This window comes from Alosa pseudoharengus, unplaced genomic scaffold (genome assembly GCF_046254945.1).
Source record: "Alosa pseudoharengus isolate Yale_2024_CS ecotype anadromous, Long Island Sound unplaced genomic scaffold, YU_APseudo_1.1 YU_APseudo_1.1_scf_2, whole genome shotgun sequence".
Lineage (NCBI taxonomy): Eukaryota > Metazoa > Chordata > Actinopteri > Clupeiformes > Clupeidae > Alosa > Alosa pseudoharengus.
In genome coordinates, this window is record NW_027468663.1 from 15,393,390 (window position 1) to 15,409,011 (window position 15,622).

At 40.0% G+C, this 15,622-nt stretch overlaps 1 protein-coding gene across 1 annotated transcript; it reads right to left on the reverse strand.

The window, feature by feature from the left end:
- Positions 1-213: 213 nt before the first annotated feature.
- tmx2b (thioredoxin-related transmembrane protein 2b) lies at positions 214-6,528 on the reverse strand. The gene is made up of 8 exons (XM_076293915.1): positions 6,243-6,528; positions 5,224-5,284; positions 4,710-4,823; positions 4,172-4,248; positions 3,011-3,117; positions 2,115-2,180; positions 1,891-2,020; positions 214-1,559 (listed from the first exon to the last, which is right to left on the reverse strand). The coding sequence occupies exons 1-8, from the start codon at positions 6,429-6,431 to the stop codon at positions 1,374-1,376; spliced, it is 930 nt and encodes a 309-aa protein (XP_076150030.1). The 5' UTR covers positions 6,432-6,528; the 3' UTR covers positions 214-1,373.
- Positions 6,529-15,622: the final 9,094 nt, after the last annotated feature.

Here is a 15,622-nt window from a genome sequence, read left to right on the forward strand (position 1 = left end):
AGCTGACTGATTTAAGGCAATCGCACAGATGTACTTGTCACATTTTCCAGTGCACTGGAAACTCAGGGCTATTACAATTGTGTAAATGTTTTCCTAAATTAGTATGTCTGTTTCAATGAACACTGAGGAATGAAACTGCTCTTTGTGGTTGAGACTATAAGGGTGGAAGTGCTCTCCTGAGATTATCAGCAAAGACAGACACAAAATAAGAAGTGGAGTTACGCATGTCGTTTTATTTGATATGAGAAACAAAACATGTTTACATCTTCAGTCACCACAGAGCAAGATGGGTGAAAGAACTGACAATGAATCAAGTTTTTTTTTTTATCTTATTTTTTTAAAGGCAAGGCTCACTTATACAAAGCACAAATAAGCACAGGTTGACCGCAGGAATTCCATCACCACAGTAACCTGTATCATAAGGGAGGGGAGTTGCAATCAGCTGTATTCAACCACCTGATATTATCCATCCTGAGGACTGTGACAGAAAAAGAAGGTTTATTTAAATAATGGTAACAATGATATAATGGCTTAATGGAAAAACATGTAAGCTAAAAACAACTCAAGACCTCAGTGTTTTCAGGTTTGGACCACCTTGGAGGAAATGTGCACAATATGACAAAAAAGAACTTTATCCTGGTTGTAGGGGAAACAGAAAGTCTGATGGCAGCCAAAAAAATATGAAACTTGCCACCTGCTTCAGGAATGACAGTCACCAGGACCCTTGTGGAATGACTGGAGTGTTAGATATCTAGGCAGAACCATGGATTCAGGGTTGATACTAAAGTACCACCCCCAATCATCTACGTCCTTGTCCCTTTTCAGTATGAGAAGAAACAATCTCAGTCTAATGCCAGTAGGCAGATGTAACAAAAAAAAAACACAAAACTTACACAAAAAAAACAAGGAACATGACCTGTGGTATCACGTAAATAATAAACAGTAGTCTTCTGCTTGTAGTCTTGTTCAACTGTGTTAAGGATTTCTTTTTTTTACAACCACAATTAATCATGCTACCAGAGGTAGAAAGCGTGAAATGTTTCATTAGATTATCTTAAATTATGCCTACTCATTAAAAAGAAAAGTTAGTTATATTATTATACAGAGGTCCAGTGAAGAAACGTTATGCACAACTGGAGTTGTCATGGAGAGTCTATTTTAAATTAATGTATTAATATACTTTAAAAAAAACTTGTTTTGCAATTAAATTGCAATTCGCAATTTATACAATGGGAAAAAAATAAGAAAAAAACACAATCTTTAGCATGTTCCCAGTATGTACCGCTAAGTTCACTCACTTCACTCAATACTTCTTGAATAATACCAGCCAGTCCTGTGGCGATTATCACAACATTCAAGAGAAGTTTGGCCTCCTATTTGTCCTTCTTGGACTCGGTCTCCACCTCCTGGGCATTGGCCTCAGCCTCAGGCTCCTCCTCCTCAGGCACAGGTGGGAACTGGGACTCGTTGGCCTTCTCGCTCTTGTCACCCTTAGTCTTGCTGAGCTTCTTGGACATCTGATAGAGTTCATTCATATTAAACTCCCTAATGATGTTCTCCTACAAAAAGAGAATGAAGACATCTTATGAGGTCCTATAGAGTGCATTAGCACTAATATAAAGTTCAGAAAAAGGTTGCTTTTGTGGGCACTGTACACGGACATCTACACTCCTACTGCCAAGACAGTCTTGACTCGTGTTAGTAATCCAGGGGTGTTTACGTGTGTCATAAACATTAAGACACTGTCAGACATTTAAGAAGGGCACCAAAATGCACCGTTCTACTGTCTATGCCTTTTTGCACAAGTTCTGGGGAATCATAAGCATCACATGAGCTCCTTGATTAATGTTTGTAAAGCATGTTTGTGTACTGTGCATTGAACTACCTCACCTCAGTAAAGCTCCAGGAAACTGCCCTTCCTTTCTTATCCACTTGAGGGCGCCTCATGACCTCTTTGCCTCCCTGGAAAAGGACCAGGGAGGGCAGCTGCTTCGATAGAGGAGATGTGCTCACCTTGTACCTGTGAGCAAGACGGTAAGTCAGGAACAGTAACATCACCCAGAATGCTTTGGATGTTTCTGGACTAAGCAGTGAGAGGAAATGGAAATACTTACTTCTTGGACACATCTCCATATCGACCAATGTCCACTTTTCCGAATTTGAGACCAGCACAACTGTACCTACACCATAAATAGGCATAAAAGGCAATTATTAAACACACACACACACACGCAATGCATGGTTCAGGCTTGCTGCTGGATACGAACTAAACTGATTAAAATATTTTTTGTTCTTGAGATCTACAATTGCTCAGACATTGAATATGCAAAACTGACTACTCAGCCCTCTCCTTTAGGTAGCTTAAAACCGAGCCATAACCGGAAATAGTACAAGAGCCACAACATTTCCATCAAAATTCAAACTGGTTACAACATCTGTCTCAAACATGAGAAGTGTCAGCCTTGATTGATTTGAATAGCACAACTTCCCTGACATCAGAATCTATTGCAGCAAAAATAAAGTGACGTTCCGTTTCCATGATGGCAGTGTCACTGGATCTAAACAAACGTAGACATGTGGCATCATTATAATAAATTGTTTTAAATGTAGGCTACAGCCATTTAAACACGTGTTTTACCTGCTAGAGAGCAGCTTAGCCATTTAACATGCCAAGACACGTCTGTGAATTTAAGGAATTTAACCGCAGGCTGTGAAGCTAAATGCTAGTCTCTTTTAGGGAGGAAACCCATGCTAAAACAAAACTCTGTAATCACAAATTGGTATGAATATGTGTTGTAGTATGTGATTCCTACAATGTAAAAAAAGATGTACTAACGTCTAAGAAAGATTAAGAAAGCCACCACTATGGTTAGATTGGTTTAACTCTATATATTTAGTGAAAGTGATGCTTTCACTGCAAACGTTGGAGGAGATAAAGGAACTTTTGGTTGCAGTGCTGTTATGAGTGGGGTTCTCAGCACAGTAGGGTTGTGAGAGGCTAGACTCTTACTTCAGTGAAAGATCTGCATAGACAGCTGCAAAGGACTGGCACTCTGGAGACCAATTGGCGAAAAACTCCACAATCCAGGTCACACGGCTGTCCTTCTCCAGCTCCTCCTGTGAAGGTCACAAGAACAAACAGAATTTAATGTGTCCTTGTCAGACATTAGAGGAGTTAGGAGAGGAGTTACATGCAGTGTTGTGTTTAACGAGTTACAAAGTAATGCATTACAGTAAAGTAACTAGTTTTTCAAGTTAAAAGTAGTGTAACACTATCTGCCAGCCTATTGATACGATTTGCACTAGCTTTGTACCAATTTCCGAGGAGCCTGCTCAATGAAAGAGTAAGGCTATAAAATTAGCCTTTATGTATTTTGTGTTCACCTATATGCCCATAAGATGTATCGAGGCTATGTTATTTGATGTTGTTTCATAGGGCTTTAGTGGTGGTGTTGAAGCCTAATAGCCCAAAGTTGTCTTGTAAAGTGCTCTGTTCGTGGCATTTTTTATAATAAAGAGCACAAAAGAAATACCTGTTATGTCCTCCATAGTACAACTTTATATAGGCTTCCACATTTAGGAACAGATATTGGGTTTTCCCCAAAGTCGAGCAACATAAAAGTAACGTAAAGGTAACGAGTAATGTAAAAGGTTACTTTCCATAGAGGGTAACTAAGTAAAGTAACGGGTTACTTTTTTAAGAAGTAACGAGTAACGAGCAAACACTACTTCTACTAAAAGTAACTTCCCCAACACTGTTACATGTGTCCTCTTTGGCTGATTGAAGACCAGGCATGCTGCAGCATTCTGAATCAGTTGTAACGATCTTACTACACAAGCAGGTAGACTAGCTAACAGTGAATTACAATAGTCCAGCTTGGAGATAACCATGGTCTGCAAGAAGTTGTGTGGAATCTTGTGTCAGATAAGGTCTGATCTTCCTAATCATGTAAAGGATAAACCGACATGATTTTGCAATTGATGCTACATGCTCAGAGAAGTTATATTCTTTATTGTTTGTTGAGGGTTTTCACCTTTATTTTTTGATAGGACAGTCAGAGACTGACAGGAAATAATTGGGTGGGGGGGGGTCTCAATCATACAAGCTTTCTGTGCACAGTTTATTTACTCACAGGACAAATATGGAGTCAAGTTTTCAGGCAATACTCACATCTATGGTCTTGTCATTGAAGTATTTAATGTACTCGGGGCCCATGTACAGTGGTGGCTTACACGTCATGAGAAACACTGTGGAACAGAGACAGAGTAACATGTTCATTCCTATAAACTGTAGTAAATCATAGTCCAGTTGAACTGGTAAAGTCCAGTTTGTTTATATCAAGGTTCAATTGAAATGCTATTAAGATGGGACGGAACAGTAATGGGACACTGGTAAGCAAAGACAGCATGGTGGTAATTCAGAACGCAAGGATCACAACGACCATTGGCAAACGGCAGATTTCATACTGTTCGCTAAAGTTCGGCAGCGGAACAGAGCAGTAGAGTTACGCTAGCATCAAACAATGAGTGTTGAACTTGGTTCAACTTTCAAAGCGCAATGCGAGCATAGACCATTCGTGTAACTTAGGAACGAGATATAACATCATTTGAATTATTATGGTTTGAGAGTTGCGTTTAGCTTTTCCGCTGCCGCTTTATTATTTCCAATGTGATCCCTGCCTAAGTGTATAGGTTGATCCAATACTGACCAATGCAGAGCGTCAGGTAGAGCAGGCCCATACGAATATCCAGCCTGAAGAACAAAAAGACATTGGCCACCTTGCTGAAGAGGATGATGTTTCCGACGTGCTGTTCCACTGTTACTAAAACACCAAACAAACACATATGAACTTATTAAAAACTACAAAGACAGATGTTAGGGACTGTTTAAAAAGTGAGATGTTACATGATTTATGAGTGACACATAGGAGTGGGCCTACAAATAACGAACATTCTGAGACCCCACAACAAATAGAAGATTGTAATCAAACCAAACATCAGCTACTAACAACAATGTGGGTGGCAATGTTAGACGTTGACTAAACAAAACTATTGTGATTCAAATTATGCAAGGCTTAAAATAAGCCCCTCTACATATTCACACTGTAAATATGTTTGTTTTGACAACAATCAGAATCCTATGCAGGCTATAAAATTGGACCTGTGAACATAGTTTGAAACAGGTAGTGCTGATGGGTCTGTTTGTGGTGAGCAAACTCTTACTTGCTCTTCTGTTCTTCAACATGACGATTGCACTGAGGAACATGAGAATCTCCACTTCTCTCTGCAAGAAAGTCACACAGCAAAACCGTTTTAGATTAATGTCAGCGAGTTACCTCTCTCCACCCCATAGCCATTTTTTGAGAAATAAAGCCTAGTGTAAACTCGATGAGGTATCAGTATCAGTTAGGGGATATGACAAAATGGTCCCCTTCACACACACAGTCCATTCACAAGTCAATTAGCTGGCAACAGCAATAGTGAAGAGTGCCCAAAACTGACCATAGCACACACATGGCGTTGTTTAATGGCAAAATAGCCCTTAGCTGTACCCAAATGGCTAAACTAGCTGCTGGGTCGGACCATCTAATAAAAATGTAATGACACTGGCTGCGGGGTTGCGATAAGTGTGTGCATTGACCCCTGACCCAACCCAACTGCCATTCATTCTACTTTGGAATTCAACCTTTGAGAAGCATACCCATTACGCACATTTCAGTCCACAACCAGCTATGTCTCAGAGCTGAAAGGACCCAAAAAGGTTCATGCGATATGTTATAATCCTCTAGCACACCTGAATGGGAGTCGACCACTGCTGTGTGTGTAGCTTAACGTTACGCACCTTGCCCGGCCCGCATCCCTGACACAAGCTCAAGCTAATGTTAGCCATCCCTTGCCAAACGTAGGCCCAACAGTCGCAACCACTACCTTAAACCTGGACCAGGACTTCAATCAAGCAAGTTAATGATTAATATTGCACTGTTTTACGTAATACATCCACAAGTCTGCCACAATATAATGTTAACGTTATTCGACTGACTGATGACAACATAACAGTATGCTAACATTAGCGAACATCATTGAAAGGCTCTGCACAATACAACAGCAATAACGTTAACGAGGCATGGGCTGTAATTGTAGCGTTAATCGTTTCCATAATAATATAAAAATGCCAATCCTGTCCTCTCCATATACAACTTGGATTTGAGTTTACATTAGTTAAACATTATAACGTTACTGACCCAGTCAAAGTCGCAGGAGTTCCCATCCTCTCGTGTAGACGATAGGTGTTCGCAGATGCCTGGGGTCTTGCGGATCATCAAGAAAGCAAGTGACATAAACAAGGAGGCGATATAATACGGCTTCAACAACCATTTGTAGACCAGTGGCAAGTGATAAAGAAACGCGAATAGAGGAGTAAGTAACGCCATTTTCAGCAACGGCGAGAGACAGCTAGTTGCTACACGGTGAAAAGGACAGACAGTGAGGACTGGAGCTAAACCCGTCGTGGTAATGGCTTTCCGTCGGCTGACATAAATTACAATTAAAGGTAGGGAAGCAGACCCAGAGGTCACTGCGGACAAAATGTTGCAAACAGTCCCGCCTCCTCTGAAAAGCGCAGACGATTGGCAACAGAGTGGCCATATGAGTCTTTATTGGTTGTTTTTTTTTAGGAAGACGCATAGATTACTGCATAGATGGGAGGACTTCTTAAAGGGAGGACAACAGGAAGTTAGCCTACTATTCCAGCATTCCAAGCATAGATCACCCTTTAAGAAAATATGAAAAATAGTGGTCTGGTTTATTTCGGATCATAACAGTCTTTTACGTTTGTTACAGGCCTAGACACTTTTTACCAAAGCGACTCACAAAGACATAAAAATTCCTTCAACATTAAAAGTAGCCTAAATTGGACAGTTTAGGCCTAAATCATGACATGACAGGGATTTACCCAGATAGCAAAATCAGATTGGCAAATAGCGGACCACTGTGTATGCCGCCGGTGGTGTGGTCCGCAGTTGTAGCCTACCACCTCTTTAAATTGAACTTGTCATGAATATTAAGAAAAGTTAATAAAATGATATATGGATTATAACTGAACAAATGAAAATTATTTTAGACCAATAGTGGCAAAATATTGGGCAATTTGTCTGCAACCCACCAGCGGACCGCCGGAGAACCGATGAGCAAAATGCCAGCCAGCTATGCCCCCAATGGACCTACAGTGGTCCGCCAGCATACCTGTCAACACTCCCGTATTTCAAGGTCATCTCCCGACACCCTCCCGTTTTGTTATTTCTCCCGGAAAACTCCCGTAATTTGCATGGCCATCAAACATTTTAAAATCATTGATCCATTCATTTTTTATATTAGTCTGACATCTCCCAGGTTGCCAGGTTTTGTATGAAATACACCCTACACGATCACTTAGTTTCAATTTCAAACGTTTTGTCATAGGCTAAAACCTGGCAACCCAAAACCCAAATAAGGAAGCGGGTGCCGACTGCGCAGCCTGAGTCTCGTCGTAAGCAAGCGGGCTAGTTGAATGGCCTACTCCAGAACTAGCTGTTGTGAAATTGTTGGAAATTTAATTGATTAACACATGACATAAACTGTTATTGAGTGTTGTTGATACACTGAACTTGTGTCCTCGGAACCAAATCAGACAGCAAGCAGCTTTGGAGTTTTGGAAGTAGGCTGCAGGCAGGCTAGCCTAGAAATCTAGACGCACCCTAGCGGCAGCAAATTAAATTTGCTGCCAGGGCTAGTCTAGCAACTCTCCGTTGGCTTGTGAGCTCGAAAAATTAAACTTCTATCAGGCCAATCAAATCGTGTATAGAGTCGTTAGGTGGGCTTAACATAATGATTGATGGCAGAGTTGCAAGGGTTTGGCTTGAATTCCCTGCTACTTGAAAACAAATAAGATAATGTTGCTGATTGCAAACAGTGTGACACGAGTTAAGCTTTTATTAAGTTGGCAAAAGTTTGAACTAGCCAACTAGCTCCGCTGGTGGGAAACGCATGGGACTCATAGCGCTGTCCTATTGCGTGCAGAGAGAATTTGAAAGACAACCGATTATCCCACCCTCGGACTGAGCACTGTGAACGGTGAGTGCCCAGACCCTACATTTTAATGTGGGTCTGGCTCGTCAGGCTACAGGCAGGCAGCTGGTGGATACAACTGGCATGCGTAAGGTAATGGTAAGGTAAAAGCAACGACCGAAATGCAGTGTTGAAACACGTGTATGAAACGTATTACATATGCAAACACAGATCCGGTATAAACACTGACCCCCCCCAACAAAATAATCTCCCGTTTTTGGAAAGCTAAATGTTGACCGTATGTCCGCCAGCCTCTTGCTATTAAGTATAAGTATATATACTTTTTTGATCCCGCGAGGGAAATTTGGTCTCTGCATTTAACCCAATCGGTGAATTAGTGAAACACAAACAGCACACAGTGAGGTGAAGCACACACTAATCCCGGCGCAGTGAGCTGCCTGCTTCAACGGCGGCGCTCGGGGAGCAGTGAGGGGTTAGGTGCCTTGCTCAAGGGCACTTCAGCAGCGGCCCACTGGTCGGGGCTTGAAACGGGAACCCTCCGGTTACAAGTCCAGAGTGCTAACCAGTGGGCCACGGCTATCTGGGTAGGGCTAGGCCTATATACCCTCAACCACACGCATTCACTGTTTTGTTTTCTTCTTCTAAAGCGTTAGGCTATTTCTCTCATCTAACCATTTGATTATGATCCCATGGCAATCATAGCATCATATTTTCACTACATGATTATTGTGTTCATTACTGTTTATTAGGCCAATATGTTGTCTCTTCCTTGGTAAATTAGTTGCCCTCAAAGTATGAGTGTAGTTGGAGCGTCAGTAGGCCTATAACCCCTTACGAAAAAGAACTATATATATTTTCTATAGTAGGCCTAGGCCAAAGTCCTTTTAGGCAAGTCCCTCCACTCGACGGCCATATACAGTAGCAACGCTTTTTGGGCACTCATCGGGCATCCTCTTCGGCAGAAATGCGCGTGAGCAAGGCTTCACGAAACCAATCTTGCTCCAGCGGCGAGTTCACAACACATGATTGGCACGATGTCTTCACAACACACCATATGATTGGCTCAATGTATTCACATCACACCACATTATTGGCTCAATGTATTCACATGTCGACGTTTTGCCGAGGAAGGGGTGTGATATGTGTAGACAACGGCCATATTGGCGTTACAAACTAACCTTATGCATTTCTATGGAGGGGGTCATTCTACGAAAACGTGCCATTTTATGTCCCTCAAACAAAAGTGTCTTGCAAAGCTGAATTAACAATATTTTTTTCATAATTATTTTATATTTTAGGAAATATAATAATGGTAAAAAAAAATTATTTACTTTTTAAGAATTCATCATTTTTTTTAAAGGATTTTAAGCACTTTTCGTATTAGGAATATTGCAAAAACTGTAAAAATGGCTTGTCCCTCGGTATGACTTGTCTAGTATCACTGGCTATTTAGGATAAAAAAAAAGTCAAATTATCACAAAAATAAATACATGTACAAAAAGCCTCAAGTGTTTGTTCATGGATCATTAAACAATTTTATTTGGAATGTTTTTAAAATTATGAAAAAATCAACATTTTACATGTGTCCCCATGTTGTCGTCAACCCTGTTACTTTTGGATAAAAACCCCTTTGGAGAAAATGAACTGTGCCAAAAGTTACATCATTTTCAGGAAGTGATATCCCCTGCCTTCCAGGAAGTCAGTGATGCCAGTAACGCGTTACTTAGTAACGCGTTAGTCTATTTTTACCACTTTTTTCAGTAACGAGTAATCTAACGCGCTACTATTTACAAACCAGTAATCAGATTAAAGTTACTTATCTAAGTTACTGTGCGTTACTATTTTTGTCATGTTCCTTAATAAAAAGATATATTCTTTGCTTTCTTCTTGTCTTGGGTATTAATGTCATGTAGAGGCTATGCTCACGTTTTCAGCATGAGGACAATTCACGACACAGCGACACAAACGTAAACAACAATGGAGGGAGAGAGAGAGATGCACATTTCATCAGTGATTACTTTGAGTTTGTGTCAGTTAAACATGACAACATTAAGGTACATTGTACATTCTGTGCTGGCGACAAAGTGCTGTCTAGCTAGACATCCCAAGTCTCCCGAAGTTTTGGGAGTCTCCCACATATTGATAGCGGCTTCCTGACGCCCGCAAATTACATAAAATCTCCCGGAACCTAGAGCGAACAAGAGCACGCAAGCCAGACCGGACTTCAAATCAAAGATTCTAGAATCTTTGCTTCAAATCGCGTGTGCATAGCTTAATGCGCACACAACGGAGAGGGAGAGAGAGAGGAGGGGTGCGTTTGTGCCTGAAGCGCATCCAAGACAGAGAGCATCCTGGTCTGTTTTGCTAAATCAACCAATCCGTTTTCAGTGTAAGTGCTTATATCTCTTTTCTCCCAAACATAATTAATCAGTTCAGTGTATCTAGGAACAGAAGCGTCATGGCAGCGTCAGTGCCCCTCAAAAAGGAAGATTTAAGACCCATTTCACATCAGACTACACAAAAGTGTACCCAATTGTCTCAAAAGATTAAAACATAATGATAATCTTGCACACTGCACTGTTTGTAACAGCAACTTTAGCATTGCTCACGGCGGGTTAAATGATTGCAAAAGACTTGTTGAGGTGAGTTTAACAAGTGTAATTTCATTTGCATATTATTCAGGCCTATAGGCTAGGCTACAAGTTGGCTAGTTGCCAAGGCTACATGAAAAAAAATCTACATATTTTACTATAACAGTTTCTATCAATAGGCCTTCCTTATTTGGTGTACTTAGACATTATTGAACAAACATCTGAATTTCAGTATCTAAGTAGGTTAGGTTTGGATGTCTACTATACATTGCTGTTAAAATGCACTTCCTATATTGAGTATTGACAAAACCGTTTTTATTGGGGGTGTTGTCGGCAGCTGCTGAAAGTAACTAATAAAGTAACTTGTAATCTAACTTAGTTACTTTTAAAATCAAGTAATCAGTAAAGTAACTAAGTTACTTTTTAAAGGAGTAATCAGTAATCAGTAATCAGATAACTTTTTCAAGGTAACTGTGGCAACACTGCAGGAAGTCAATGGTGAAAAGACCAGAAAAGTGTTGTTCTCTTTTAATGACTTTTATTACGGTTTAGCTCTGTCTGACAGAAGGGGACAAGCTCGTTTTGTCAACCCTGTTACCACAAAATCATGCATTAAAAAATAATTTGATTGAAAATTTAAATGTAAATATTTAACAGCATTTTAACCTCTCTTGAATGCACACCATGTGGTGTCATGGTGTCCACCACATGGCTAGTAATGGCTGCCAATAACAATATTTCATCAACCCTGTTACTGTCAACCCTGTTACTGTCAATCCTAAAATCGAATAATTAATGTGTTCAACACCAGAATTATTTATGTAACACATAATTATTTGTATAATATTCATGAATAGTTACAAGAGCACTCATATTATTTTATAATAATATATGGGGTTTTTTTGGTAACAGGGTTGACATAGCACACATACCTCCATTGACTATTTGTTAAAGTAAATAAATAAATAAATAAGATAGCCTGAGATGGCACCGCATGTTTTTTTGAGAGGTAAGAATCTACTTCATCCAAATAGGTGCTTCAAGATTTTAAAAACAGTACTTTGAAAATTAGATTTTTTGAAGGCAAAATGGCACGTTTTCGTAGATTGTCGGTGCCGTTTAAGTAGTATACTATAGACCAGGGCCCACTTCCCCGATAACGACGGAGACACGCTCTTAAGAGGGTTTTCTACGATTCATCTTACGATCGTTCGTTTGGTTTTTCCGACTGTTTCCCGAACATGCTCGTAGCGTGAACGCGCGTGCACTGCTCTTAAGATGCTCTTAAGGGGAGCTGTCCACGTTAATAGTTCTGAAATATCCTCTGATTTGACGGTGATGTCAGGTGACTGCACGTCACAGCTATAGGCCTACCATTTAAACTTCGGATCTACACATTAATTCACACCAATAGAAACACTTTGACATCTGCATGTAAGCATCCCAATTAGGTTGTGTACCACACAGAGACATAAATAATTGTAATTAATTTAAGATTAGATTGTTGCACCATGCAATAATTTTTCGCGGTATCACTTAAGAACACGTTTGAAGATAAGAAAGAAGTCGAGTAAGAAAGAGAGGAAATGTGTAGGCTTAGATTTTGATGCAGTAGGCTACAGACTAAACCACATGTTGCTTTCTCTGCTTTTTACCTCATAGGCCTAATAAAATATAGCCTTCACTTAGCAAAGATAATGTCAAACTATTCTGGCAACGTCTTGTTTCATAACTTGATTGCATTTTTGTCCACTTTTCATCACATTATTATGACCATTAAATGTAGGCTATTTTGCACGCTAAAATCTGATTCATCACAGGTAAACACAATAAAGAATGGGAACGTAAGTTGGATTATGTATTCTAAGTTGTAATTCCTCTGTATGTCCTGTTGGTGACCTCAGTGAGAAGTACTGTTAAGACGCTCTTAGCCGGTAAGTACTCTGGAGCACTCGTAGATCTACGAGTGTTTTCACGACGCTCTTAAGCTACGATGGTTTCGGGAAACAGTCGGCAAATCTTAAGACGTTCGTAAGAGGGACTTTACGACGCTCTTAGGCTTAAGATGCTTTCGGGGAAGTGGGCCCAGGGCCCACTTCCCCGATAACGACGGAGACACGCTCTTAAGAGGGTTTTCTACGATTCATCTTACGATCGTTCGTTTGGTTTTTCCGACTGTTTCCCGAACATGCTCGTAGCGTGAACGCGCGTGCGCTGCTCTTAAGATGCTCTTAAGGGGAGCTGTCCACGTTAATAGTTCTGAAATATCCCCTGATTTGACGGTGATGTCAGGTGACTGCACGTCACAGCTATAGGCCTACCATTTAAACTTCGGATCTACACATTAATTCACATCAATACGAAAATAGAAACACTTTGACATCTGCATGTAAGCATCCCAAGTAGGTTATATACCACACAGAGACATAAATAATTTTAATTATTTTAAGATTAGATTGTTGCACCATGCAATAATTTTTCGCGGTGTCACTTAAGAACACGTTTGAAGATAAGAAAGAAGTCGAGTAAGAAAGAGAGGAAATGTGTAGGCTTAGATTTTGATGCAGTAGGCTACAGACTAAACCACATGTTGCTTTCTCTGCTTTTTACCTCATAGGCCTAATAAAATATTCACTTAGCAAAGATAATGTCAAACTATTCTGGCAACGTCTCGTTTCATAACTTGATTGCATTTTTGTCCGCTTTTCATCACATTATTATGACCATTAAATGTAGGCTATTTTGCACGCTAAAATCTGATTCATCACAGGTAAACACAACAAAGAATGGGAACGTAAGTTGGATTATGTATTCTAAGTTGTAATTCCTCTGTATGTCCTGTTGGTGACCTCAGTGAGAAGTACTGTTAAAACGCTCTTAGCCGGTAACGAGTACTCTGGAGCACTCGTAGATCTACGAGTGTTTTCACGACGCTCTTAAGCTACGATGGTTTCGGGAAACAGTCGGCAAATCTTAAGACGTTCGTAAGAGGGACTTTACGACGCTCTTAGGCTTAAGATGCTTTCGGGGAAGTGGGCCCAGAGCCATATAAAGGTAGAGTTGCGACAATGTACCTTTATATGGCTCTGCTAAAGACAGTGTTGGGAGTAATGTTACAAAAGTAATGTAATTACTGTAATATATTGCTGTTTGCAGTAACGCGGTAATGTAAGGCATTACTAAAAAAAATGGGTAATATTTTACTCGGTACAAACTTCAGTAAGCGCGTTACAATGCATTTTAACCCGAAATTAAGTGGTGTTTTTTTTTTTTTATACATATTCGCAAACACCACCGCGAGAACAACAGAGAAGAAAAAATCGCGCATAATAGTTATCTCCTGATACTAGTTGAAGATGACTGTGGCTGCAGCAGACTCGAAGTCGGATTATTTGCTGGATAGACATAAGCCTACGCTCATTATTTTCAGCTTGTCAGAGACAAGGATATAAGAAGAACATAATAGTTAAGTAAGTGCACTCTGTGTGCGAAACCGAAAGATCTCTCTATGCCTCGCGAAATAGCACAAGTAGTTTAATGAAACATCTGAAGTGGTGCCATGCTAATCTTTTTGATTCTTGTTAAAACACAAACTATGCTCTTAGTAGTGCATGTCAGCTTTGTGCTGTGAACTTGAATTAAAGAGAATAAAGGGATAGAAATGCAGAAAAAGATTGTGTAGCATGGCAATGCCACCGCTCCCACCACGCGCATCATGCACTTTGCGTAGGGCACCAAAGGACAGAGGGGGCACCCAAATATAGCCAATGAAAAGTAGCTTTACTGCAAACAGCGTTTCACTCAATAACGTTTACAATGTCAAAATGCACTAACACCATGTTACATGCAAGTTTGATACTTTTTGGGTTCTCTCAATCTCCACCACGTAGTACTAGAAAGGAATTGGTGGGTCTTCAATAATTCGTTTTCCAAGCATTTCATGAAGCACATGATAATGCCGAGTCGACTGAAACGCATTCCATTCAGATAGCTAGGTGGCTACCAGGCACATAATTCACTTTTAATTGCAAAAAGAAATGTGAAGCAACATGTCATTGCACACTTCCATTTCCAAAGCAATGAAGGCTGCTTATAACAACTTAACATTATGCATATTATTGTTAATATTGTGCTATCAATTTAACTCAAATAAACAAGGGCTGGCAAAAGGGCATTAGCCTATAAGAACGTAAAGATAAATGTTGTTAAAGTGACAGTGCACCATTTATAAGTAAAACAGCATTTCTTCAGAAATTAATGTTTAAAAACACACAATAATGGTCTTAAATTATAAGCCTTTTTATTTTACTTTAGGTGTTTGAGTTACCATTTAAATGTCACTCACTCAAAGCCACTCACTTAGGGCACCGAAATGGCCAGCTGGCCACCATCTTTACGTAAGCTTTGATTTAGGCTCTCTGTTGATTTTAATGAGAAGGCCTAGGCCTTAAAGTTACAGTATTTCTATCACAATTTACCAGACTTTGACCTTTTGTCGGTTTTTAACAAAATTCTGACTATGATTGTTCCTTGTATTGCATCATGAGCACTGTTCCTATTGCATTCTACTGTTAGCCTTAAGCCTAGCTCAGTCATTATGCTATACCACATCTCCCTCCATTGGAAGAGCAATGAGCTGCATTGAGCGTAATAAACTGCATTTAGAATGCCAAATCCATATTTTGGTGAAAGTAATGCAATAGTAGTGTAATGCCTTACAATTCAGAGACAGTAATATTATAATGTAACAAATTACTTTGAAATGACAGTAATAAGTAATACATAATACATTACGATTTTAAAGTAACTTGCCCAACACTGGCTATAGACTATACTACTTAAACGGCAGCGACAATCAAAAAATCCAGTGGAAACTAGATGGCAGAAGTGTGTAGGCCAATCTGCCCACCAGCTTTTTCTACTTTGTCACCTACAGAGTTTGACAGGTACGATCTTTCAAAACGCCA

What these genes read in the sequence shown, in the direction of transcription:
- tmx2b (XM_076293915.1), bottom strand. Translation starts at nt 6,431, where the DNA reads ATGGCGTTACTTACTCCTCTATTCGCGTTTCTTTATCACTTGCCACTG. An exon ending in GTTGAAGAACAGAAGAGCAA is followed by an intron (nt 4,824 to 5,223) that starts GTAAGAGTTTGC and finishes TTGGTGTTTTAG; the next exon opens with TAACAGTGGAACAGCACGTC. An exon ending in TATGCAGATCTTTCACTGAA is followed by an intron (nt 2,181 to 3,010) that starts GTAAGAGTCTAG and finishes TTTATGGTGTAG; the next exon opens with GTACAGTTGTGCTGGTCTCA.